General features: G+C 32.4%; 1 protein-coding gene across 1 annotated transcript in view; it reads left to right on the top strand.

The window, feature by feature from the left end:
* The first annotated feature begins 312 nt into the window (after positions 1–312).
* LOC129225967 (uncharacterized) overlaps positions 313–25,766 on the top strand; it is a 60,324-nt gene continuing 34,870 nt past the window's right edge. Inside the window, exons 1-4 of the mRNA XM_054860536.1 lie at positions 313–332; positions 6,931–7,023; positions 15,660–15,923; positions 25,266–25,503. Of these exons, the coding sequence (XP_054716511.1) occupies positions 322–332; positions 6,931–7,023; positions 15,660–15,923; positions 25,266–25,503 (606 nt within the window). The 5' untranslated portion in view covers positions 313–321. The remainder of the gene's footprint in view (positions 333–6,930; positions 7,024–15,659; positions 15,924–25,265; positions 25,504–25,766) is intronic.

Consider the following 25,766-nt stretch of genomic DNA (forward strand, 5'->3'; position numbering starts at 1 on the left):
ATTTTTTTGCTGTCATACTCTTGAAAACACCTCCATAATTAATCAGCATTGAATTTCCGATAGTTTTCGAAATATTTTCAACGAAGTTTAACATCCCCCTCGCAACAAGAACGAGTTCTTAAAAAGATTTAAATTGTACTTCCGGTTTTTAGCGGAAGTAGGTGTCATCGCAACAAGCGTCGCCTTCGCAGAAAACGCGGTCAATAAAGGAGTTAACGATATCGATCTGTGAAAGGCGCTGCGTCTATCCGTGTCTGTGACATCATGCGCCATGGCCCATGTGATCATATTTACAATCATGGCAGACATGAGGTGAACACAATGGTTATTAGGTAAACATGCTACTCTTTACTTCTGTTTTCGGTTTATTCGTTTCTTTAACTGTTCGAAATCATGCCGTCAGATGTTTTTTATGTCGTAGAAAATCACACACAGTATGTTCTGCGATTCGTTGCGTTCGGTTGTGATTCGAGTGAGAAAAAAAATCGGAGCTCTCCACGATTCGGTGTGCTGTAGACATGTCTAAGTTTTTCAGGATTAAATAATTTTGTGATCCGTGGTGTTGGCGAAGTTTATTCGATTATACACCGTAGCAGTCCGTGTAATACAAATTTGGATTTTTAAACGTTGGGTTTATGAAATGTATGGTAAGTACTCGAAACAAGTGGTTGCTTCTGTTGTAAACAATTCTGCTTTCCTTTAAACAAAATTTCGCGCATTAAACGCTGCAATAATTGTTTTTATGTGAAAAGAAGTTACATATTTTGTTGAAGTTTGTAATATTTATTGCTTCTTCATGCAATTTAAAATGTGTATTAACGTTTTATTTACTATCCAAATTCAAAAAAAAAAAAAAAAAAATAGTAGATTTTTTTTCCAATCTTTTCTTCAATTTTTGAGGTACAAAAATGTTGTTTGCAAGATCATAACTTTAAAAATGAATGTTGAAATTTTTCAACATTCATGTAAAGTAATAAATGTAAAATTTATTGAAGAAAAATGCTAGGTTTTTTTTCCTCAACAAAATATTAAAATTTCAGAAAAGAGAATGTTCTTTTGTAAAATTTAAAAAATACGTTACTTTTTATGCAAATAGTATTTTGCATGGAAATGTATTTTCATGTTCCTCATAACTGTATTAATTCTGAGACATGTTGATTTTCTGGTAGCTCAGAGTACTAAAAATACTTTTCTGTGTGATGTAGTTTATAATAAGCAATCTAATATGAGTGATATATATACCTAATATGTACTAACAAAAATACTACTTAGTTATTGTTAGTAATTGTAAAAGTTTAAATATGTGCTACACACTACTTAATTAAAAAAATATATAATTAAAAAAAAAAACTTGATTTAACTTTTAGGTGTTATTGTAGAGCATTTTTGTACGATGTACTTCTCAAACAATTTTAAATTCATTCCTATCATGTACAGTCAAAGTCAAGCAAATTCCATTTTATTTTCAAATAGTATTGTAAAATTTCATGAAACTATGGCTACCATGCCTGGATCTATAAATTTTGAGCCCCCTACAATAAATCTATTGGGCCCCTCCCCGGAGGCCAGCAGTGTATATTTGCTCTGTTAATAAGTCTTAGTGGTAGTTTTTATTTTCAATTTCTTTTGCTGGTGGGCCCCCCACATTGCGTTTGTTCTGTGGACTTAATCAGAAGTTTGCCAATCCTCATCTGGGAACTAATCTCCTTATGTTTGAGACAAATAAGATAATCAACTGACCACTTTTTTAAAATCCTATCGGCAAGAGATAACTATGACTCCATAGACATTTTTAACAAGTCATATCTGTTTCGTTGCACTTAATTCGGACAAAAAAAAATGATCGATTGCTCACAGGATATTCTATATCATTAATGGATAAGAAATTCTCACGAACATGAATGTACACATCATCAAAATATGAATAGTTTCAAAATATAGTACACTTATATTTTTTTATACAAAAATTGATGTTTGAAGCAATATTATTTTTTGAATTATCATTATTCCATTTTTTATTATTCATATTCATTTGTGTAATGTTGCAGTTAGGCCTTACATGCAAAAGTTTTCATTAGAAAAACATCCTGAAAAAATTGGCTATGATAAAAAAAGGGGGGCTACTAGACTAAAAGCATTTACCAGCTTTGGGGACCAACTAAAAATTTGAATTTTCATTTCTATTATTCTGTGTACTCTTTTTACTGTAGTTATTTTCTGTTCAACTTTTTACCTATTGTCACACTCAGATAATATAAATGGACACACGAAAGCCGTTCTCACAAATATTTCATAGTTTACAGACAACTTTTATATTTGACCCCTTAACGGTCAAATAATTTTCAAGAAAACAGTCATAAAAGTGTACGAACAACATGTGCATTCAATTTTTAATTTTTGATATTTTTTAGATTGAAATTTTAAAAAATTTTAATTTTATGAAAAGCCAACTTTCAGGCTTATTTTGACTGAAAGATGGTTTTCCAGCAAATAGCGAAAATTTAAGAAATACCTCTTTTAAACACTAAAAGAGAATTTTATTGATCTTTTGTGTAATATAAGTAAAGATTAGTAAATTTTTCTTGTGTGGTAAATTTCAAAGCATGAGATACAGAGGCCAACGTCTCAATCTAGACAGTAGTACCATGTTTCCTTATCGCATCTCTTATTGTTTTTGTCTCTCCTGGAACAACAAACTTTGTATTCTCTTGATAGCCGTTTCTTTTGGTTTGGTGGTACCTCTCTAATAAAATGCCTTTCAATCAAACGCCAAGAGCGATGAAAACGAAGTTGCAAAGTACATATCACAAGAACACATTATTCGATTAAAGCTACATCTGGCGAAAAAAATATAACTATCTGCAATTATGATTAAAATTGACTGGTACTGCCATCTGGTGTATACAGGGCCGTATCCAAAGCCCCCCCCCCCCCTGAAACCCAAAATGTTTTGTACCATAAAACAAGTTTTTTTTTCTTCTAATGTCAGAAAAGAGAAATAACAAAGTTCTTTTATTCTTAGTTTTGTAACTATTAAGCGAGTGAAAATTTGAAGAAATAGAGAAAAGGAATTCTAGTTCTCACAGCTGGAAAGCATACTTGAAATTTAGACCCGTAATTAGGACTTCCTGCTTCCTTTCCCAATTCAATTCAGGGCCAAGGCAGGCCCCTTACCAGTTTTTAGACTTGCCTTCTTCCCCTCAAAACTCTTATAAAACTTACACTGTACCAATTTTGATCCAGAGACTCCCCAAGGGCCAGGCCCCTAGTTTCCGATTAGGCTAGTATCTGGTTATCAAGATGTACCAAATTCAGCTCTTGAATCCTGTGCGTAAAAAATGCAAATCATGATTCTCGCAATTTCGTAACATGTTTCTCAAGATAAATTTTTGTGACTCATATGTTTCATGTCTTGCCATTTATTTAACACCGAATTCAGTATTTTGGAATTTCTTTTGTTATTGCTTGTTTTTATCTTTCTTTTACTGCATACTGTTAATATCTTAAGCATGAGAAAAAATATAACACTTACTCTACTCTATTTCATTTTCTGCACTACTTGTGATTGAAAAAAAATTGTTTTGAGAAATATTTCATTAAATTTATTTTTAACTTAAAACGGGTGTGTCTTACAAAGTTATAATCATTTTGTAAGACTGTGCAATCAGCTTCTGGAAAGTGCAAATAAAGTGCTTTAAATAATTTGAACTGTTTTAGAGTCTTTGAAAATTATTTAAAATTTTGAAATTCCTTGAAAAGTTCTTCAATTTTGTCTCTTATCAAGTAAAGTATGAATTGAACAAATGCCAGAATATTACTCTTTCGTTCTTATTCTCTGAATCTCTGCACCATTTCTTTTAAACCGTTTTGTACAATTTTTACTGTAGGGCATTTAATGAAATGGTGGGGGGGGGGGGGGAGGATGATCAAAAAGAAACTAAACTAAAAGCCGATATGAGCAAATGACAATGTGCTTCTTTTTCCTCATCTCTCGTTTTTTGTATCTAGTTTTCAAAATATTTCCGAGGGGAGAACCCCCCTCCCCGGACCCCTTGAAATTATGGATGCTCTACATCCCACCCTAAAGGCCACTCTCCTGTTATCTTTACCACTATAAGGTGAATAAAAAATAACAAGAAATAAAAATAACAATATTGGAATCATTACAAATCAAAACTAAAAACATCTTCTATGTTAAATATTTTTATGCGTGTATGTGTCTCATTACGTATATATATGTGTGTGTGCAAATCCGGGCTCCTCCTGAAAAAAATTTCTGGATTTTGGCCTTGGGTGTATAAAAAAAGAAATAAAATGTATTCCAGGCAAAAGAAATGAATTGGTTTTAATCGTTTTGTCGCATCGATATTTAAGGTTTTAAAATCTGCATCACAGATTGCTGGAAAAATATTTGCTACTGGCTGACTAAATATGTGATTCTAGTGAAACCTCTGTTTTTAAACCTTTTCCAAATGGCATAACTACAACTATTGTACTAATCAAAGTTTCCTTCCTTGAACCATGTTAACTGTACGTATTTGTTTTTCTTAGCATAATAGTCATATAGTACTGAGAAAAAAAAGTCCACCTTTTGTTTCCTTTGCCCGAAAGGAAAGAAAAGTTCACCTCACCATTGTTAGTGTGGTGGTATACTAAACCAATTATTTTATTGCTTGCAATGCTGTAAACAATCCACAAGGTTTCACAAAGAAAACTTGTTTCTTTAATGCTCTATTTTTGTAATTCCTTATTTCTGTAAGTTTTATTTGTAAATACAAATGTGATGAACAGCAAGTCAGTTTATTAGTCCCCAATGATGATCAAGCCTTAATCTCTTCAAGCTCAATCTCTTAAAGCTATCTACCCCCTTGCTCATTACCGTCTCTTCTGGTAAGCTGTTCCAAGTGTCCACGACCCTACTAAAATTTTTCCCTTATTTCCAGGTTAGCCTGGGATTTGAATAGCTTAAAACAATGACACCTTGCCCAGCTTTCCTTGCAAAAATTTAACCCATTAACATCTTTCATTTTGATAAATTTAAACAACTGAATCATGTCCCCTCTGACTCTCCTTTGCTCCAGGTTATACATATTATGCTTTTTAAGTGTAGTATGATATTCTATATCTGAAAGTCCCTTACTAGTCTACTAGCCCTTCTTTGAACCCTTTCTAATACAGAAATATCTTTCCTGAGATAAGGAGACCGAAACTGAACAGCATACTCCAAATGTAGTCTTACCAAACTTCTTTATAAAGACAGAAGAACCTTCCTAGATTTGTTTGAAATAGATCTAATGAGAAACCCAAGCATTCTGTCGGCTTTGTTACTTGCAATGCTGTATTGTTGACTAACCTTGAAATCCTAATTTATCAAGACATCTAGATCAAGAACCTTTTCTGCCTGACTAATGACCAAACCCTATAAATAATAAAGTGTACGCATATTTCCATGACCTAAGTGTAGCACTTGATATTTCCTTACATTAACTGCTTTGCACCACTTATCCGCCCACTTAGTAGTAATGATCTAATTCCTCGTGAAGCTGTTTGTGGCAGATTTATTTGTAAAAAAAACCCCGACTACCATGAGGTGGTACTGCCAAGCTAAGTACTGATGTCCTATCTGCCAACTTTTTCCAAATTGAATTATTGTCATCTGGTGGTTCTCTGTAACATTAAATGAACGAATTACCGTCGTTTTAATGCCCAAAAATTGCAAATTACTGCGAACACATGTTTCGGTGTTACTAGGAAGACCTTTTTCAATGCAAAGAAGTGTGAGCTTTTGGATTTAAAATTCATCCGTGGAAAGCTTTTTTTTTTTTTTGGATTACTTTTCATACAAAAACTCACACTTCTTTGCATTCAAAATGGTCTTTCTTGTAACACCAAAACACGTGCCTGCAGTAATTTCCAATTTTTGTGCATTAAAAGGCTGGTAATTCATTCATTTAATTTTCACGCACAAAGGTATTTATTCGTTCTCTGTAACATACTCTATCTAAATACAATGTTTTATGGTCATTTGTGAATGAGAAATAATTTTAAAACATTCTGAAGCAGTGACCTCTGGATCCAGTGATTGGAAGCTTAAAGCTTTAAAAAGCAATACCTCTTTTTGAGCTCTGCTGCAGACACTTTTACACTTGGCATGGCGGTATATGTGTGCCAGGAAGAGATGGTGGATGAACTGGAAGCAGAAACAGAACCGTTAATTTTGCAGTAGGTAGAAATAACAAGAACAGGTAATTAAGTTTTTACTGCTCGCACATTCTCCCTGATCCTTCCTAGCACATCATGAAGTGTTTCTGCTTCTACTTCATCTTCCACCTTTTCATTTCTTCATTCTTGACATTTAATTTTCAAAACACCATTTCATACCTGCCAACTGTACTGGTTTTTCCGGGAGTTTCCTGGATTTTTATCATTTCTCTGGATTGTGTATATGGTGCAGGGAACATTTCGTTGCACAAGAAGGATAGTAAGAAATGCCTATTCTTCCCTGAATGATAATTGAAAATCCTTCATAATCATCCACTGGATCTTTTAAACACCTACCGGATTTTTTCCCAGTAGATGTTGGCAGGTATGCCATTTTTAGTGGCTTTAGTTAGATTTTTTACATGAAGGTAATTTTCTCTCTTTAAAGTCGGGGAGGAAGGCAGCAGATCTGAAATCTGCCTAGTGGAGCTATATGCAGCTCTTTCTTGTATATTTGTAAAAAAAAGTTCATTGTATTTATTTCATAAAAATACAGCATTTGGTAGTGGGGAGGGGGGGGAGCATCATATAAATCAATTCTGTGCCAAGAGAGCAACATCTTCAAGTGCCCCTCTTTGCCTTTCCAGACTTAGCTTTGAAATCCTCTTTGTTTTTTACTTATGATTTCTCTTGACGATAATTGGATTACAATTTTCTGTATTCTTTTAGGGTAATGCATTTCTATACCTACTTAATGTTTGATACTCAAATTAAGCCCAAGAATGCTTCTAAAAGAAAAATAGTTGGATGGAAAAAGCCTAAGTAAGTACTCTTTTTATTTTGTTTTAAAATAAAACATTTATTTATTGTTTGTATATATATGTTTGTTTGGTTATCTTCTGTCAGTCGCACGCTTTTTTGAAACATATTCGCATTGCACCTATGAGCTTTTTCTCGGTTTTTGAAAGCTAACTAAAATTTATTTCATTTCAAATAGTTGATTAATTAATTTTTAAGAACAGCTACTTTATAATTAATGAATTAGTAAAATTTATAAAGCTTTGCCGCCGATAACGTCACAGAAGAGTTAAGCCTAGTAGAATAGAGATGCACCTGTGAGGTGCACACATCCAAAGGAAAGTTGAATATTTTCCAAAAATTTGATTTTGTAATTGTAAAGTAGTAAGTTGAAATTTTAAATAAAGTCTACAAATATGGACTATCAAGTTGTAATGCTTATTGATTATTTTAACAAATGCTGTCATCATAATGGATTTAATAAGCATAAAAGCTTCTTCTTTAAAACTAGAAGAACTTATTTACATACATATACAATGGGCATGGGACCCAACTAGGTCCTGGTCAGTTTATCAATCCCTGTTGACGATCAAATGCCTGCTTAAAACTATCCAACCCAGTTAAAGCCTTCCTTTACCCTAACTTTAAGATTTAGACTTTAACAGCTGTTGAAACAACGGCATCTAGTTCTGTCTTCTGTGCAGAAACTTGTATATTAAGAGACTTTGTATAGTGAGACTTAAATACAAATACAAATACAAAAGTGATGACCAGCAACAGGCTCTGGGCCCAGCTAGACTGGTCCTAGTCAATTTACAATCCGCAGTGAAGATCAATGGCCCTCTTAAAACTATCTACTCCCTTGTTCATTACCACCTCTTCCGGTAAACTGTTCCAAGGTTCCACTACCCTGCTATAAAAATAATTTTTCCTAATATCCATGTTAGCCTGAGATTTAAATAGCTTAAAACAATGACCCCTTGTCCTGTTTTCAGTGCTAAACTTCAGCCCTGTAACGTCTTTCATTTTAATAAATTTAAACAACTGAATCATGTCCCCTCGGTCTCTTCTTTGCTCAAGACTGTACATTTTTAGCCTTCTAAGCCTGGAATCATAGTCTAAATGAGAAAGTCCATTTATTAGCCTTGTAGCCCTCCTTTGAACCCTTTCCAATACATTAATGTCTTTCTTAAGATAAGGAGACCAAAACTGAACAGCATACTCCAAATGTTACTAACAATGCTGCACTGTTGGCTAAACTTGAAATCCTGACTTATTAGGACCCCAGATCAGTAACTTTGTCTGCCTGACTAATGACTGAACCTTGCAAATAATAACTTGTACACTTATTTCCATGCCCTAAATGTAGCACTTGACATTTCCCAACCTTAACAGCCATACCCCATTTATCAGCCCACTCCATAATATGATCTAGATCCTCTTGCAGCTGTTTTGCCTGTTCTTCATTTTACAGTCCCCATAACTTTGACATCATCAGCAAATCAATTCATGTTCCCAGAAATATTTTTGTGAATATCGTTCATAAAAATAATGAACAAAACAGGCCCTAACACTGATCCTTGAGGAACCCCGCTTAAAACCTCACTCCAATTAGAATAATTTTCCCTTACAACTACCCTTTGTTTCCTTCCGGTCAGCCAGTTTTTTACCCAAATGAAAGTTTTCCCTCCTATTCCTATATCAGCTAATTTGCTAAGTAGAGCAACATGCGGTACCTTATCGAAAGCTTTTTGAAAATCAATGTAAACAACATCTACAGGTAACTTTGGCCATGGTAACTTTGTCATAGAAATGTAATAAATTAGTTGAACAAGATTTACCTTTCCTGAAACCGTACTGAAAACTAGTCAATAGATTATTAGTCTCTAGAAAATTTACTATCTTAATTTTTATCAATGTTTCAAAAATTTTGCAAACCACCGAAGTTAGACTCACAGGTCTATAATTTCCCCCACTTAATTTAGACCCTTTTCTGAAGAGCGGTGTAATGTTAGCCAGCTTCCAGTCCTCTGGCACTGTCCCCGAGTTATAAGAAGCATTGAAAATATTTACGATTACATCTGCTAATTCGTACGCACATTCAACTAAAAGTTTTGGATAAATATTATCAGGACCCGGAGCCTTAGTCTCTTAATTTTTTTTAAATGAAGTAAAATGTCATCCCTGGAAAATACAAAGTCCTCAAGCTGTACTATAGCTTGTGTCTTGTTGGTGTCAACTGTTGAGATACAGTTATCGTTAAAAACACTCGAAAAAAGTTATTAAGAACATTAGCAATATCACTATCGTCCTGAATTAAAATTCCGTGCTTATCAACCAGTGGCCCAATATGACTATTTCGAACTTTCCCCGAATTAGTGTATGCAAAAAACCTCTTGGGATTTCTGTTTATGTTATCTGCCAGTCTTTGCTCCAACTCTCTTTTCTGAATCCGTACCAAATACTTAAATTTACGCCTTGCCTTACAATATTGGAGCCTATCTGCACTGTGACCAGTTTCTCTAAACTTATGAAAAGCAGCTTGCTTTTAATTTAGAGTCTTTTTAGTTTCCCTGGAGAACCACATTGGCCAAATTTTAGTGTTGACACCCTTTCTCCTAAAGGAAACATGATCCCCAACCGTTTTCGCTAGCTTTTCCTTGAACTTTGCCCACTGAAGATTCACATCGCTATTGTCCAATCCAGAAGAAAAAAACTGCTTTCAAACTCTGCCTAAATGCCACAAAATCAGTATTTCTGAAATTGGGCACAAACCTAAAATTCTCTACTTTGTTCGTATCAAATTTAATCCCAAACCTAATACTGTTGCGGTCACTATCTCCAATGTGTTCCCTTACACATAACCCCTGAACAGAACCTTCCATATCACAAAAAACTAGATCCAAAATCGCGTCCTGTCGAGTACCCTGAGTTACAATTTGTTCTAAGAAACAGTCGCCAATTACTTTCAAAAATTCCTCTTCTCTGCTATTACTATGGTAAAAATTATTCCAATCAATTTCTGGAAAATTAAAATCTCCCATTATAATGACTGACCCCTTGCTTGAAATGTCACTATTAATACTAAACATCTGTTCATCTTGACCCTGGCTTAAGTTGGGTGGCCTATAAATGTTCCCTAAACGTAGTTTATTGCCCTTATTGCTTATCAACTCCAGCCAAATCATATCAATCTCATTAGGTTTATAATTAATTACCAATTCATTACAAGTTAAAGTGTCTCTGACATAAAATAAAACCCCACCACCTTTTTTACCTACTCCATCTTGTCTAAACAAATTATACCCAGCAATAGATAATAAATCATCATCACTTTCTGTAGCCCATGTCTCGGTAACTCCAATAATATCCAACCTCTCGTCTATTGTTATGCTTTTCAATTCTTCCATCTTGTTCCTAATACTACGAGCATTTGTATAAAAAACCTTAAGTAAGCCCATCTTACCTTTATTTAATGCTGCGCGATTATTTGAATCCCAACTGTTAAAATCTTTTCTCTTATTAGCCACCCTATTTTCGTTTCTACTAAAATCCCAATAGTACCCATTTGAATTCTGCTCCTTAAAGCATGCCCCCCATTCCAACTTAGTTTTTTGATTCTGAATCCTCTAAAACCAAACCACTAGCCATTTTGACCCCCGTAGAGCTCAGATGCAGGCCATCCCTAGCAATCCTGCTGGGGAATTCCAAAAATTATCCCTTAATGTCCAAAATTATATTCTTTTGGGCAGTGGAATAAGCTTTCGCTGTTTCCGAATAGATATTTCCGAAACTAATTACATTAATTTGTGATAGTGATGCATCTATATACAAGTTCTATAAGCAAGCTTGAGATTCATTGTTATTTTGTGGAAGTACAAACAACTTTAATTTTCACAGCTTAAATGTGTCAAATTTTGTGCCAAAAAAAGAGTGGAAAATTTTACTACATTATTTCATTAAAAAAAAAAAAATAATAATAATAATAATAAAATCTGCAGTTGAAGCTTACAGAATTCTTATTGAGAATTATGACGTTCATGCTCTGTCTGAAACTGCTTGCAGAGATTGATTTAGATGCTTAAAAAGTAATGATTTTGATCTTGAAGACAAAAAACACTCTGGCGCACTGAAAACGTTTGTGCTGCTTAAACCAACTGAAACCATCAAAGGAGATAGCTACAGACTATCAATAGCCGAGCATTGAAGGAAAAATGGCTGCTATGCTAGCAGAGACACAACAAAGTTATTTTGTAGTCTGTCAATGCTCTGCCACATTTTGCAATATCGGTAAAAACCTACTTGTAAACATTTAAAATGGGAAGTCCTACCCCACCTGCTGTATTCACTGGATATTGCCCCTTCCAACTACCACTTGTTCTGGTCGATGACTTGTGACCTGGCTGAGCAGCATTTCCATTGTTATGAAGATGACAAAAATTGCATTGACTTTTGGATAGCCTCAAAAGATGTGTCGCTTTCCTGATGTGGGATTCAAATGCTGCCAGAAAGGTGGAAACTAGGGATAGACAATTCTTTCAGTATCATGTTTTTGATAGAAGATAGCATTGATTTTCTTGTAAAAAACAGCAAGAACTTATTTAACATCCCAATAAATCAGAAAACACACTTATATTATCCTTGAAGCCCTCCTTTAAACTCTTTCTGCAATGTTAAAATTTTTCTTTCAATCAATGGCCAAATCTGAACAGCGTACACCAATTGAGTCTTACGAAACATGTGTGCAGTGAAAGAACTTCCTTATAGTTTTTCTAGGCTATTCTATAGATAAATCAAAAATTCTGTTTGCTTTGCTACTTTACAAGTTGCACTGCCAACTTAACTTGAATCCTTGTAAAATGTGCTGAAATGAAAAAGTCATTGAAATTGAAAAGTTGTTGCACGCTTCAGATTTATATTTTTAAATTAATGGGGCGTAGGTCTGTGCTGGGCCTTGTGTTCTTTATCAAATGAATATACAACTTCTCTTCAGACAACTATTTTTCTTTGGGTCAATGAATTCTCAAAAATATACTTTTACTTTATCTCTGTGGTTAAAATTTTATTTTAAGACCATACAAACAGATTTAAATTCTTGCTTTTTTATCTTGTAGTTTATTATTTTAAAGTTTTGTATGATTTTATTTGTTTTCTTTTTTATGGTTTATTTTTCTCACCACTTATTTATATGAAATGTCCTTTAGAAAACGGTTCATAACGGACAAGCTAAGGATTGTGTCAAGACTAGTATAAACCAAAACACAAAGATGTAAGTTTTATGGAGAAGCACTGAAATCTGTTTACGTAAATTATACTGCATTTATTCCTGCATTATTGCTTTACTTTCTATTTTTTCTGCAATGAGTTTATATGTTCTATATTTATAAACATAGTTACTGTATAAAATATGGAAACATTCCATTGTAAACATTTTTAATTATCCGATTAATGTTAAAATTAATAGTAAAAAAATGCTAGTAAAAGTAACTATTAGGAATTAACATTGTTTATTAAAATATGCTTTTAAACATTCTAACTGCCTAGCTTCCTGCAGTTTTTCTTAAATGTCTCAACGCTTTACTTTCAGCATTTGCTTTCTAAAGATTGCTTTACTTTCTTTAGTCTTTCTAGCATGTCATACATATGTTCAAGTAATTGCAACTTTAGACAAGATAATTGATGAGGTACATTAAACAATTATAAAAAGCATCTCAATTAAATCAACTCTCAATAACTAGAACTCCCAAGAGACTGACTAAAATCTTCAAGCTATTGGTAGTTGGAGTTATGAGAAGTTCCTAAAACCTTCTCAAGAGTTTGGGACCCTATGAAAACTTCAAAATAAAAGAATATTCATGTTATAAGGCTTTGAGTTGTTGAGCGTTGACTGTATGATTTTAATATAATGTTTTTATTGAGTCATAAGGAAAGTTTTGCAGTTTTTAAAAAGTTATCTAGTTTTTAAAAGTTTATCTACTGCTAATAAAATCAGCAACTTTGCATATCTGTACATCCAGTCTTTTCTGCTTGTTGCACAATTTTCGCTTCTGTTTTTGTGTTGCAAAACTTACACTATTATTTTTCTAATACAGTGCTAGATATTGAAAGACCCAATACCTTTGAAAGGAAATGCAGTGCGGTAATAAATCCAGGAGGTGAATTTTCATCATAATAGATTTTTTTACCTCAGGAAAAATATAAATGCGTCAGACTGCTTGTAAAATTTGTGTTGCATTTGGACAAAGTGTTACTTCAATTTAAAGGTAGTTTGAGAAGTTTATAGTGCGGAAATTTGAGTTTCAAAGATGTTGCTTGCTCGTTACACCTCTCATCTGTAAAGGAAGAACTCTTAAAAGAATTTTGTCTCTAGAAACCTATGCAAGAATTATTTGCTGGCTACATGTTTTTTGTTTAAATACTACAGCCCTGTGTTGAATTCATTGCCGTAGTTGAGGGGGAACGGAGCTCCCCCCACTTTGCAGTAGCTTTCACACTACCCCTCTTTTTGTTGTCATTAACTTCTGTTTGTATCTGTCAGCGTCCCCCTATTATTTTTTCCAAGACTACAACCACAAAGAAATATTTTATTATGAGTTCTTACTACCAAATCGAACATGGATATGTAAAAATTAATTTCCAAAATGGTAGTTTTGAAACAAAAGCATAAGAAAATTGACCAGAACTGACCAATTTACAAATACAAATGTAACGACCAGCAACAGGCTCTGGGCCCAGATAGGCTGGTCCTAGTCAGTTTATAAGTCCCCAATAAAGATCATTGGCCCTCTCACCATGGCAAGCAATTGTTGGTGCCAATTTGAATCAAGTAATGATTAATTGAATCAAGTTTTGAGTAAAACTTATTCAAAGATTAGATCCTTGGTAGGCTTTCATTCAAAAGTTTTTCTAAATCATGCTGTATAGCAGCAACTACCAGGACTTCTAGTACTATCTCTTGCCCTAAGACAGGGAAGAGGTTCATCTACTGTTTATACTGGTTATCTCCAAATTTTTTATTTTGTCACTTACATCCGTTTGTTTCATTCATCCACTGCCTCATATTATCGCCTCAGAGCAACAGTAGGATATCTTACTATTATTCCTGGAATTAAATATCTTAGTGTTGTTCTGAGGTGATGATATGTGACACCTTTAGTTTATAGGACATCGAAATTTACTAATAAATACTTTCAAATCTTCTGTATTAACCCTTGCTTTTTAATCTATGCTTTCCTCCTTTGAGTGTCGACAGTTTTGTCGTTTTATTTATGCTCATACAGTCTTAAGGAGGGAGGGGGATCATTTCCAAGTACTTTTCTTCTTTTTTTAATCCTCTATCTATCCTCTATTATTTCAATACTTACTGTAAAATAATTTTCTTATTGTTAATTTTAATTTTTTTTTCTTGAAAAATGTGTTTTAGAAATTTCAGTTTTGGTGTGTTTATTAAATTTCATTAAGGTTTTTGAATGCAATTAATTATGTGTTTTCAAACTGACACCTCATTAACTAAAATTATAAGAATTTAGAAGAATTAAGAAGAATAAGACATATTTTAAGTAAAATAATAATGGTTGTAACTAGATTTAAAAATAGATATTATTTGCAATAATATCAAAGAAAAAAAATCTAAATAGTTTTTCGGTGTAATTTATCAACAAACTAGCATTCTACTTAAAATTTTAAAGCTTTAATATAAATAGTAATCCATAAATTTCCAATAGATGTTTTTGTTGTCAAATTGAAAGATCTTGAAAATGTTGAGTAATTTAGCTGTTTAGCTTCGAAAAATTTCATGAAACATGGCAAAAATGATTGATTAAGAACTATTTCTGTTTGTATTTTTTGGCATATTACATAAAAAATTGCTATGTTGAGCAGTTATGTAGCACTTTTATTTTGTGTTTTTAATACAAGGTGTTCCAAAAATTATAATACATTTCCATGAAAACATTAAGGTATTGACTTCTTTCGCAAATGTTTGAAGAAATGCTCTCTTTAGAAGAAAGAATAACCACCGTTTCCTTGAGACTGGGTGCGTTGGCTATTGCTAGAAAAATTAAAAATGGACCCAACAAGGCCAAAAATCAGGATACTTGTGAATAACTTCAGACAAACATGTAGCGTGGGGGATGCAAAACATCCTGGATGACCATCAATATCTAGAATACTGATTTGTCTGAATTTGTTCACAAGTTGCCTGATATTTGCCTTTGCTGTTTTTTTTTTTTTTTTTCCCCCACATTTCACTGATGTGGATGATACACCTCTTCATATGTTTTACCATCCAGTTTCCAGGAACCAATGGTTATTCTTTCTTCTAAGGAGTGTGCTTCTTCAAACATCTGAAATAAATCAATACCTTAGTGTTTTTATGGAAATGATCATTAGTTTTGGAACCACTGTTCTTCAATGCTAATAGGGTTGCCAGAACAGTTTTTCTCTGCAATTAAAAAAAGAAAGCCAATATTTGGCACCTGCTGGTGTGGATTTAATGTCCAAATCAAACACATGATTGGCAAAGCCAAATGGTGTATTTCTTTGTTTATATCTAGTCTATTATTTCTGTGAATAGTTACTGCAAAAAAAATAAATAAATAAATAAATAAAATAATAATAATAATAATAATAATAATCTTTTTTTTTTCTTTCTCCTTCAGGGTTAAAACGGGATATAATGCAGTTTCTCGCTTGGCTTCCTTGCTTGGTTTTTGTTGCAAAGATGTGACCAACATGTCTGATAGTAGTGCTCCCATAGAAGTCACAGTTTTGCCTGTACCGGTGGAATCCATGCTGTACTATTACGGCAGTATATCTCGAGAGACAGCTGAATGGATACTCTGGGATCGCGGTTGTCGAGATGGCATGTACTTACTTAGAGAGAGTAACTCAGATTACGTGTTGTCCCTCTGTTTCCAGAAAAGGTAATTTTTTTGCCCTTTTGCTTACTTCGGAATCGTTTTTTTTTTTTTCCTGAAAAATACCTTTACAGATAAATACCAAACATAAAAAGCTATTATAAAGAGTTCCCTGGTTTTTTTCACTCTGGGAAAATCCGTCCCGGACAAAATATCATTTCATCCACCTTTCTTCAGCTAGTTGGAAGTTCTAAATTAAAAATGCAGAACAACAATAATAAATGATTAATTGATTTTTCTCATTTAAAAAACATTTTTTAAACAAAATACCACAAATGCATGTTTATACTCCCAACACTATGAGGAAAATTTTAAATGAAAATAATTAAGAAAATAATAATAAATTAGTTCATTTAGGAGGTTTTTTTTATAGGTACAAAATAATAGATATAATGTTGTAATGCATAGAACAGCATTTATGAATATTTTAAATTTTCAATAAAAATAAAAAGCTGTAAATTTTTTCTATCTCAAATATTAAGTCTTACAATAAAACAACAAAACATTGCATTGAAAATAGCGTCTGCTTTAGTTTGAGCTTTAATTTAATATTTGGTTTCAGTTTTGGTTTAATATTTAATTTATACTTAACCAAAACTTCTTGCAGTATCATATGTTTTCAAATAAATACATTTTAAAAATGTATGCATTTTTAAATTCTAAATAAAGTTTGTAAGCATATAATTCATTGAAACATTTTGATAATTTTTTAAATACTGTCTAAATTTTGACAAATGTTTATGATTTTCGCATGAAATATGAAAGTACATTATCGTCGCCTCAGAGCAACAGTAAGACATCTAATCCCATTAAAAACACTAAGATATCCTACTGTTGCTCTGAGGTAACAATATGCTAAGAAAAAATCTTATATGATATTTTAAAATATATTTTTTTTATCAGAGCTTCCCCCAGGATTAAAAAAGGGCAGGGTGCTGTTTTTTGAAAAAGGGCACTCTTTTGAGAAAAGGGCATTTTTTCTTGGGATGCACCGAATATCTGGTAGCTATCGGGTATCCGGCATTTCTGGCTGCTTTTTTTACTATCCGGTATCCGGCAATCCGGTCTGGCCGCTTCCCTCCAGACAGGATTTGCGGCTGGTTATCCGGTACTGTTTTAGTGGTTATTCGGTGTTGGATGTGGGGGATATCCGGTGTATATGAGGGAGTTTAATTGAAAATTTTAAATTTTTGTTAAATATTTGAGATGATGTAATAACTTTTCATGTCTCCTTCTTTAATTCTGCTTCTAAAACGAAATTAGTCTGCCTTCAACTTCGTACTGGACATGGAAGCTTATTCCACACATTTTGACTTTCTCACAATTTCCAAATTAAGTATGATTTTCTTCAGCTTCAAAAAAAAAAAAAAAAGTTAAAATATTGCATAAAAATAGAGCTACAAATTCTCATGGATCACATGTGGCAAAAAAGATTAAGAAGAACTTGTAAAGATTACAGCATTTTTTTTTTAATGGAGTAATGACAAATTGCTTATTGCCCTCGCTTAACCAAAGTTGATATTGCCATGACAACAATTGTTTTCAATATTTAGAGAGCGAAATTTTTGCTGTCATAGTTTCAAGTCGTCTGCTGTTTGATTTTATTCATACTTTTTCCAGGACTTAACTCAAGCAAACTTTGCATTAAAAAAGTTTTTTTTTTAAATGTAAAATTGCATTTTTTCAGGAAAATCACCAATATAGATGAATTTAAACAACAAAACTAGTCAGGTCCTATATCGCAATTTGTGTTTACGAAAATCATAATTTGAATTCAAGAGCTCAAAATTCAAATGATTTTTTTTTTTTTTTTTTGAATTTATTATTATTTACTTTAAGTTGTTATGATGATCATAACTATTCGGTAGCTATGTAAATTGACCATCACCTAATTATTAAAATGCAATTTTCAAATTATTTTATTTATTGAGTTCTTTTATTTTTCGTTTTTGTACTTCTCTGACAAGAATAAATGCAGTATTTTTACTTTTCAACATTTGTTGCCTTAATAATAAGTAACATAAAATTAATAAACTATCCAATCTTGACTAAACTGTTCTTCTATACTGGGGGCAAACCTAACCCACCTGTATTGTAGTGCTGTGATTAGGATCTGCGTAGCGTTCGCTGCCAGGTTAGATTTGCTTCTTGATACAGAAAACATTGATTCTTAACCGATTGTCTGTTAGACTGGTACCGGCCAGCAGAAAAATTTCGGTGTCCAGAGAGTTTTGCTCGCCGACTTACTCAAAAAAAAAAGCATAAAAATATCCATAAAATAATAATACTGACTTTTTTTTTGCATGAATTTTGTGAAAACTTTTCAAAGTTGTCCATGATTTTTCTCAAATACTTATTTTCTTATGCATAGTTACTATTGCAATGATTCGCTACTATCTTTATATTTAAATGTTTTGGGACAGTTCTTTATAATATCAAGTAAAGCTTGTATGTAAGTATTAATGCTCTACAGTGGAGTCTCGAAAATCAGAGGTAACTGGGGCTCACCTGACCTTGGATTACTAAAAACTTGCACTATCCAGAAAATTCTTCCAGATTTAAAATTTACACTACTCGGAAGACATAAAAAGGATCACTTTTTACTTCTTTGTATAAAGAGAAGGAACAATTGTTTTCGCAAAAAAATAAATCACTCAAATTTCAAAATAAGTTTCCTTTTAATTGCGTTTAAACAAATTTTGACTTCACTTTGTCTCAATATCCGTAAGTATTTATGTGTGCAAGGGAACCAAAACAACCACAACATTTTATGCAAGAAAATTTCCAATTTTGACATTTTCTGGGTGAAAACAAACCCCTTTCGGAGGGGGGGGAGGGAGAAAAATGAAAAGAAGAACGTTCCCCCTCCTTGCCCCAAAATTTCTAGTTTTCTACAACCTATTTCTATCTGTAGTTCAGCATAATGCTTAATAATATATTTTAAGTTTGTAATTTGTATCCTTTAAGAATGTGTACCTGTACTTATTGGAAAGAAAGTAAAATTTTAAGTTGATTATTTCAATGTAAGTTTATTAATTTGTTTAAAAAAGTGAACATGGTTAAAATAACTCTTAAAATAGTTCACATGTTAATTTGCATATTTAAACACTGTACCTAAATGTTTTGCAATTAAAGTAAAAATTTAAATTGGTTTTTAATGTAGGTTTATTAATATGTTTTTAAAAAATGAACGTGTTTAGCATAACTCTGATCACTATATTTGAGATGTTATTTTGCATCTTTTAAGACTATGTACGTACATTTTTTGGAATTTATGTTTAAGGTGTTTATTTGCTTCTTTTAAGAATGTATATCTTTATTTTATGGAATTATAGTAAAATTTTAAGATGGTTATTAAGTTATAAGTTTATCAAATTATTTTTAAAAAAGAGGACTTGTTTAGCATAACTTTTAATGATGTATTTAAGTTGTTAATTTGCTTCTCTTAAAAATGTGTGACTCTTATTTTTTGGACTTAAAAGTAATATTTTAAGTTGATTATTTAAGTATAAATTTCAATTTGTTAATTTTCTTTTTATAAAGTGAATGTGCTTAACTAAAGTCTTAATAATGTATTTATGATGTTAATTTACTGCCTTATAGAATGTGTAACTTTGTTTTAGGGAATCATAAAATAAAATTTTAAGTTAACTGTTTAAGCTAATTTATTTTAAAAAAGTAATCTGTTTGGCATAACTCCTGATATTACATTTAAGATGTTAATTATCATCTTTTTAAAACTATGTACCTGTATTTTTTGGAATTTATATTTAAGGCTAATTTATTTAGAATTTTATCTTTTTTTTTTGGATTTAAAGTGAAGTTTCAAAGTGATTATCAAGGTATAAGTTCAGTAATCTGTATTTTAAAAAGTGAACTTGTTTATCATAACTCTAAATGATATATTTAGGTATTAATTTGGTCCTTTTAAGACTGTGTATCTTTTTTTAATTGAAGAAAATTTGTAAATTGGTTATTTAGGTATGAGTTTACTAATTTGTTTTAAAAAAAAAGGAGAAGTGTTTAGCATATCTCTTAGTAATATTAAAAAATCGTCCGTCAAGGTATGGCGGGTGAAATTTGCATCTACATTTGAACAAAGCAATTGCCTGTTTGGTGATATTTTGATAGTTGACATTTTAACCCTAACTCCTGTGGAGTAACCCTAAACTCTAGTAGATAGCATTCATTGTTGACCCCTGTGACAATGTCACAGTCTTACCAGTAAAACAGTAAAATTACAGGGTACAGTTCAGCCTTGTCACAATAAAGCCTTTCCTTGCATGTTAAACGTTACCAAAACCTATTATCAAATTATCATGCCATGGCGCGAATTTCATTGTTGATAACATCAGGAGTGTTACCAGTGGCGTAGCTACACTTTCTGCCACCCGGGGTGATTCCTCAATTTGCTGCCCTTTTGGTGGAAAATAGTTAATACATTAAAGAGCCAGAAGTAATTTAATAAGATTTTAATAAAGAAGAAAATACACTTATCTTTTCTTCTTCGTATTTTTCCTGCAGAAGAAAAAAAAGGAATTCAGATTCCCACCAAAATATTCGAAAACTTAAATCAAAATTTGGAATTTAAAGTAATTTTGAGTGACACTTATAGAAAAAAAACTTGGAGCTCCCTCCATTTTTTTTTTTTTTTTCAAAATTAAAAAAATAAGTTTTATACTTTTTTTTTTTTTTTTTTGTAACATTAGAGGATCGGGACTTTTCAAGCAAATTTTTCGAAATTGAAGTGTTAAAAAAGCAATTTTAGGCTTTTTTTGGATACATGAAGGTACTGGGGAAGGTTCGGGGGCACTGTAGGGAAAGTTTTTCAACTAAACTGAAAAATACGAACTGTAGGCTGTATCTAGTGGTGTAAGGGCCTCCCCTAACTCCAACAAAGTCTGGGAAATAACAAAGCCTCCCGAAATATTTTGAAACTTGAAATCAATTCTAGTCTATCTTTGATGGCGTTAAAAAGAATAGGGAACGTTCGGAAGCTCTCTGAAGTTTCAAAAACGCAATTGTAGGCTATATTTGACGGCATCAGTTCCCAAATGTTTCCAAAAATGTTGTGAAGTAAAATGGTTTCCCCGTCTCCCCTTGAAACTTTTTGAAAATCATGTCCCAAAACGCGATTTTAGCTGTTGTTTGGCAAACAAAGCTGTAAAAGAGAGTTCGAAGGGGGTTTTCCACCCAAAATCTTTTTTCGAAACTTGCTCATTTTAAACTCTTCATCACCGAAAAAAAGGTTTGTGGTCTTTCCTCAGAAATGTATAAAAACGAAATTTGGAGCCAACTGTGTGATGACGTTAGATGATTTCGTGCACATTTGGGGTCCCTACCTTAGAATTTTTCTGAAATGTAACTTTCAACTGCTTTATGCTATGGAGACATTAGATGAGATGGGGATTTTGAAATTCAAGATTGATGTCCTAAATAAACGTATTAGACTATAGTTAATCACGTTACAGGAAGTGTCAGAGCTTGACCCCCTTCAGGAATTTGTTGGTATTTAAGTTTTAAAAACTCAATATTAGGCTAAAAGGATGAGATGTAAAGGGATTGAATTGGTGTTATCCATTGGAAATGTTTTGAGACTCAAGGCCTAAAACTGCACTTTTGGGCTGTTAGGTGACGTTAAGGGATAGGAAGGTTAGTTGCTCTACCCGAAAAATGTGACATTTTTTGAGGGTTTAAGAACGCAATTTTAAGCTGTTTTCGGTGAGTCGAAACTCGCTGGCCTTAAAACACATTTTAAAGCTTTCTTTGGCAACGTTAGATAGCGAAAAAGGGGGAGGATTGAAATTGTAGTCCTTCAGGACGCTGTTTTGGGATATGTTTAGCCAAGTTAAGGGAGAAAGGGATGGTAACTGGCTCTCCTCTGGAAATTTTTCAAAATTAAAGTCCTGAAAATACATTTCAAGCTTTGTGACAGTAGGAAGAAGCTTAAAGGTCGGGGAAAGTTTCCTAATTTAAAGTTTTAGAAACTCTAATTCAGGGTCAGTTTGGTTTCTCAGAGGGAGTTATAACTCCCTTTTGGATTCGTGCTTGAGCGAATCACTTAATATTGAAGAACTCAGAAGTTCCTAACCAGGGTACGAGCACGACTCACCCCCTTTCCCTTCCCTAGATCCGGTACTGCTATATTACCAAATTTGGATGATTTTATTTTTAACTGATAGATAACGATAAGACAAAGAGACCCTTTACATTCGATTCACCACACTGTGATTCATGAGAGGAAAACGTAGTGCATCAAAAATCATTACTTTTGATGTAAATGTGAAAGGCTTGCCTAGAGAAAATTTTACTGATTAAAAACCTTTCTTTAAAATTAATGACTAAATGAGTTTCTCATTGAAACTCATTTAACTCATTTGTTTATAGGATTTTGCTGATATAAAACAGAAACACAAGCAATTATTATTCGAGTTGTGAATAAGCGTTTTTATAAAATTCATTCTTAGTGAAAATTTTGTAATCAATGATTAATCAAAGCAATTGTCGAAATAGATAATACTATCTTAAAAATGAGCAAGAAGAAATCGGCCACCATTTGAGACCTCTCTCCTTTTACTCTTGTCACTTTTCTCTAGAAAAAATGTTATTTTTTTTAATTTTAAATAATATGGTTTCCAAGGAACTTTCTTAAAATCAAGTGGTAAATACATCATACATCGAAACGTTATGAAACGTATTGTTTCTTTCGCAATAGTGAACCTTAACAGTAAAAAGGACAAAACATGATCCCTTGACTTAAGACTACCACCTCCCTCAGTCTGTAGCTTCAGACGAAGGAAGAGAAAAAAACAAACAATAGTGCTGAGATGTCCGCAAGAAAAACACATGTTTTGTATTGGAGTAATTTAACTATCATAGTCGTACAAAAACCTTACAGTTCGAAGACATTTTTTTTTTTGCCTCCACCTCCAGTTATAGATCAAAAGCATGATTTCCGTATTGGAAAAACGTGTTAAATTTTTTCGCATCAAAAGTGTGAAATTACCGCCCCCAAAAAAGTGCTGCCCAGAGCGGACCACCCCCTCTGTCCCTCTCTAGCTACGCCACTGAGTGTTACTCAATCATTGGCTATTATGTATTAGAGGATATTTAGGATGCTATTTCACATCTTTTAAGAATACGAACCTGTATTTTTTGGAGCTAAAGTAAAAAATATTAAATTGATTTCTGGGATTGAAATAAAATTTTAAGTTAATTGTTTAAGTATGAGTTCATTAATTTTTTTTAAAAAAAGTGAACATAGCCTTGTTTTAATATTTTCTTTTTCTACTTGTATGTTAGAAACATGTGTATTTTTACATGTGTATTGTTCTTAATAAAAATAATTAAAAAGCAAAATTTTGTTACATTACAAAACTGGAAACAAGAAAATATATTTTACTTTATAATGAAGTTATTTTGTTTCTACTATTTTTCTATGTCATGCAAGTCGAATTACAATTTAATTATGACTTAATAATTATTGTTAAGATAAATGTGAATATTAAAACTAATCAATCATAATATGTTTTTTAAGAAATGATGTGTGAAAGCATATAAGAATATGTAAACACACCGTTTAACTAAAAGCAACTATAAAGCCGAATATCCGAATCCGACAAATGAAGAGGTGCAGGATGTCCGGTATCTGGCAAAAACACTAACTGATGCATCCCTAATTTTTTCGAAACTAAAAGGCATGTTATCGCTTTAAAGTATTTATGGATATAGTCATAGTATATATATTGTTATTCCTGGGTTCAAATATCTTACTATTGCAACAATAAAAACTTCAAAACATTCATGAATTACTTTCTAGGATAATTGAATAGTTTATAATCATTTTAAATAAATTATGATAGCTGTTTCTTTCAGCTGTTACTAGCTGTAACTTTTGAATCCAAAAAAAATAATAATTGCTCTTGGACTAACCACTACCATAAGGAAACAAGAACCAATAAACAGCGCCAGTTTGAAAGCACTTGGTATTTATTTTCAATAGTTAAGTCATTTGTTTTCAATTGAAATGTCCAAAATAATCCCCATTTGACTTTTATACACTGAATGCTTTTTTTTTTTTGTCATATTTTTGCATTTCTTTGATGCCACGTGTCACGCGAAATATTAGCGTTTTGCTGTAAATCAGCAGCAATCTTTTAACATCTGCTTTCAGTTTTCGATATTTCTTAGTATGTTATTTTTTCAGTTGTACACAATATGAAGTATATTGAGCAAAAATACAAACCTATTTTTCGGACCAAAAACTGCTGGCCGTGCGTATAATGCATAATGATAAATCAGAACGAGCTGTCCACAAATTATGCGCAAAAATAACTATTTCAGCAAATAATCGCGATTTAGATTATTATAGACTGGAATTAAGTTAAAGTAAAAAATAAATTTACAGCAGATACAAGTTGGAAGGATAGGGGGAGGGGCGAATATTCGCTATTTTTACTTAGAAGAAAGACATTGTAGGAAAACAAGGAGAGGGAACACTTGCTCCCTTCCTTTTCCTTATAAGAATCTTAAATCAAAAGGGTGCCAGTTCATGAACAAAAAGGCAATCCGGGTGCCGATACAACAGTTGGGCATGTTCTAAGAATCAAAGGGCAAGTTGGGGGCGGGGCCCTCCCGCCCAAGCCTGCAGGAGGTTCTGTTATAATTTTGTTGTTGTTATTATTATTATGTATTATTTGTTATTATAATTATTTCCATTTTTTACAATAATCATACTGTGAGAAAATAACCCCACCCTTTTCTATTAATATAAAATATGTTATTGTAATCAAGTTTAACTGTTAATTCATTTTGTTACATTTATTTACATTTAATTATTTTTACAGTAAAATAATGTTATACTGCTGTGCTAAGTACAAGAGTTTTATCTGCACTTTTTATCAAAATTCAGTTACGGTCACCAGGTGGTTCTTTGTCACCTGTTTTCACCTAAATGCAATGTTTTATGGTCACTGGATTTTTTTTTTTTTTTTTTTGAAAAATGTTGAAAAAGCTGTATCTGAATTACATACATGGAGGAGCAAAACTTAACGGCAATTTCTCATTTTGGACACAGCTCCAGAACAACTTTTGCACTTAGCAATGTAGTGTAGTTCTGAGTAATCATTTTATTTATCTGATTAAGCACTAGCCAGTTTGTTTGTACTTCCCTATTTTACAATTTTTGTAGAGTACTATTATGCCATCTAATTTAAATTTTATTTCAATTACATTGATTTTTTGTTAAAAGGTATTTGACATCACATTATTTATTTAGTTTTTTGGTGTGGTAATGCCTGAAATATGTAATTTTGCTTAATTTAGAAAAAAAAACTACTTTTTTTCCAGTGTTCTTCATTACCGTATTAAGAAGCTTAGCAGTGGAGAAGTGGGCCTTTGTGGTGTGCCAAGACAAAAATTTGCTGGTCCTGTAGAGTTAGTTCAAGGTGTTGAAGGTCTAGCTTGCAAACCAACATTACCTTGCAACAAGTCCTTAGATTCGGTTTTGCCACTTACACACTGGGGCGTTACTGAAGAAACTGTGAGGAAAGCAATTTTAAAGAAAGCAAAAGAATGGGGAATTGATGTAAGTTTTATTTATTTATTTTATTAGTTCATTTATTTATTTTTTTAAATCTGATCCCATGCTTCATCATTTGTCATTAATCAAAAAGTTTATATTTTAAACAAATCTTCAGGTTGTATGGAAAACTAATAGAATGAAAAAAGATATAATGTTGTTATTTCTTAGAAATATTTCACACCTGCAGAGATATTTTCTAGCATGCTAAAAATTAGCAAGATGCTTTTCAGTTTTTAAAGAGAATTAATTTAGAAAAACATAATTCC

Source organism: Uloborus diversus, chromosome 7 (genome assembly GCF_026930045.1).
Source record: "Uloborus diversus isolate 005 chromosome 7, Udiv.v.3.1, whole genome shotgun sequence".
NCBI classification, from domain to species: domain Eukaryota; kingdom Metazoa; phylum Arthropoda; class Arachnida; order Araneae; family Uloboridae; genus Uloborus; species Uloborus diversus.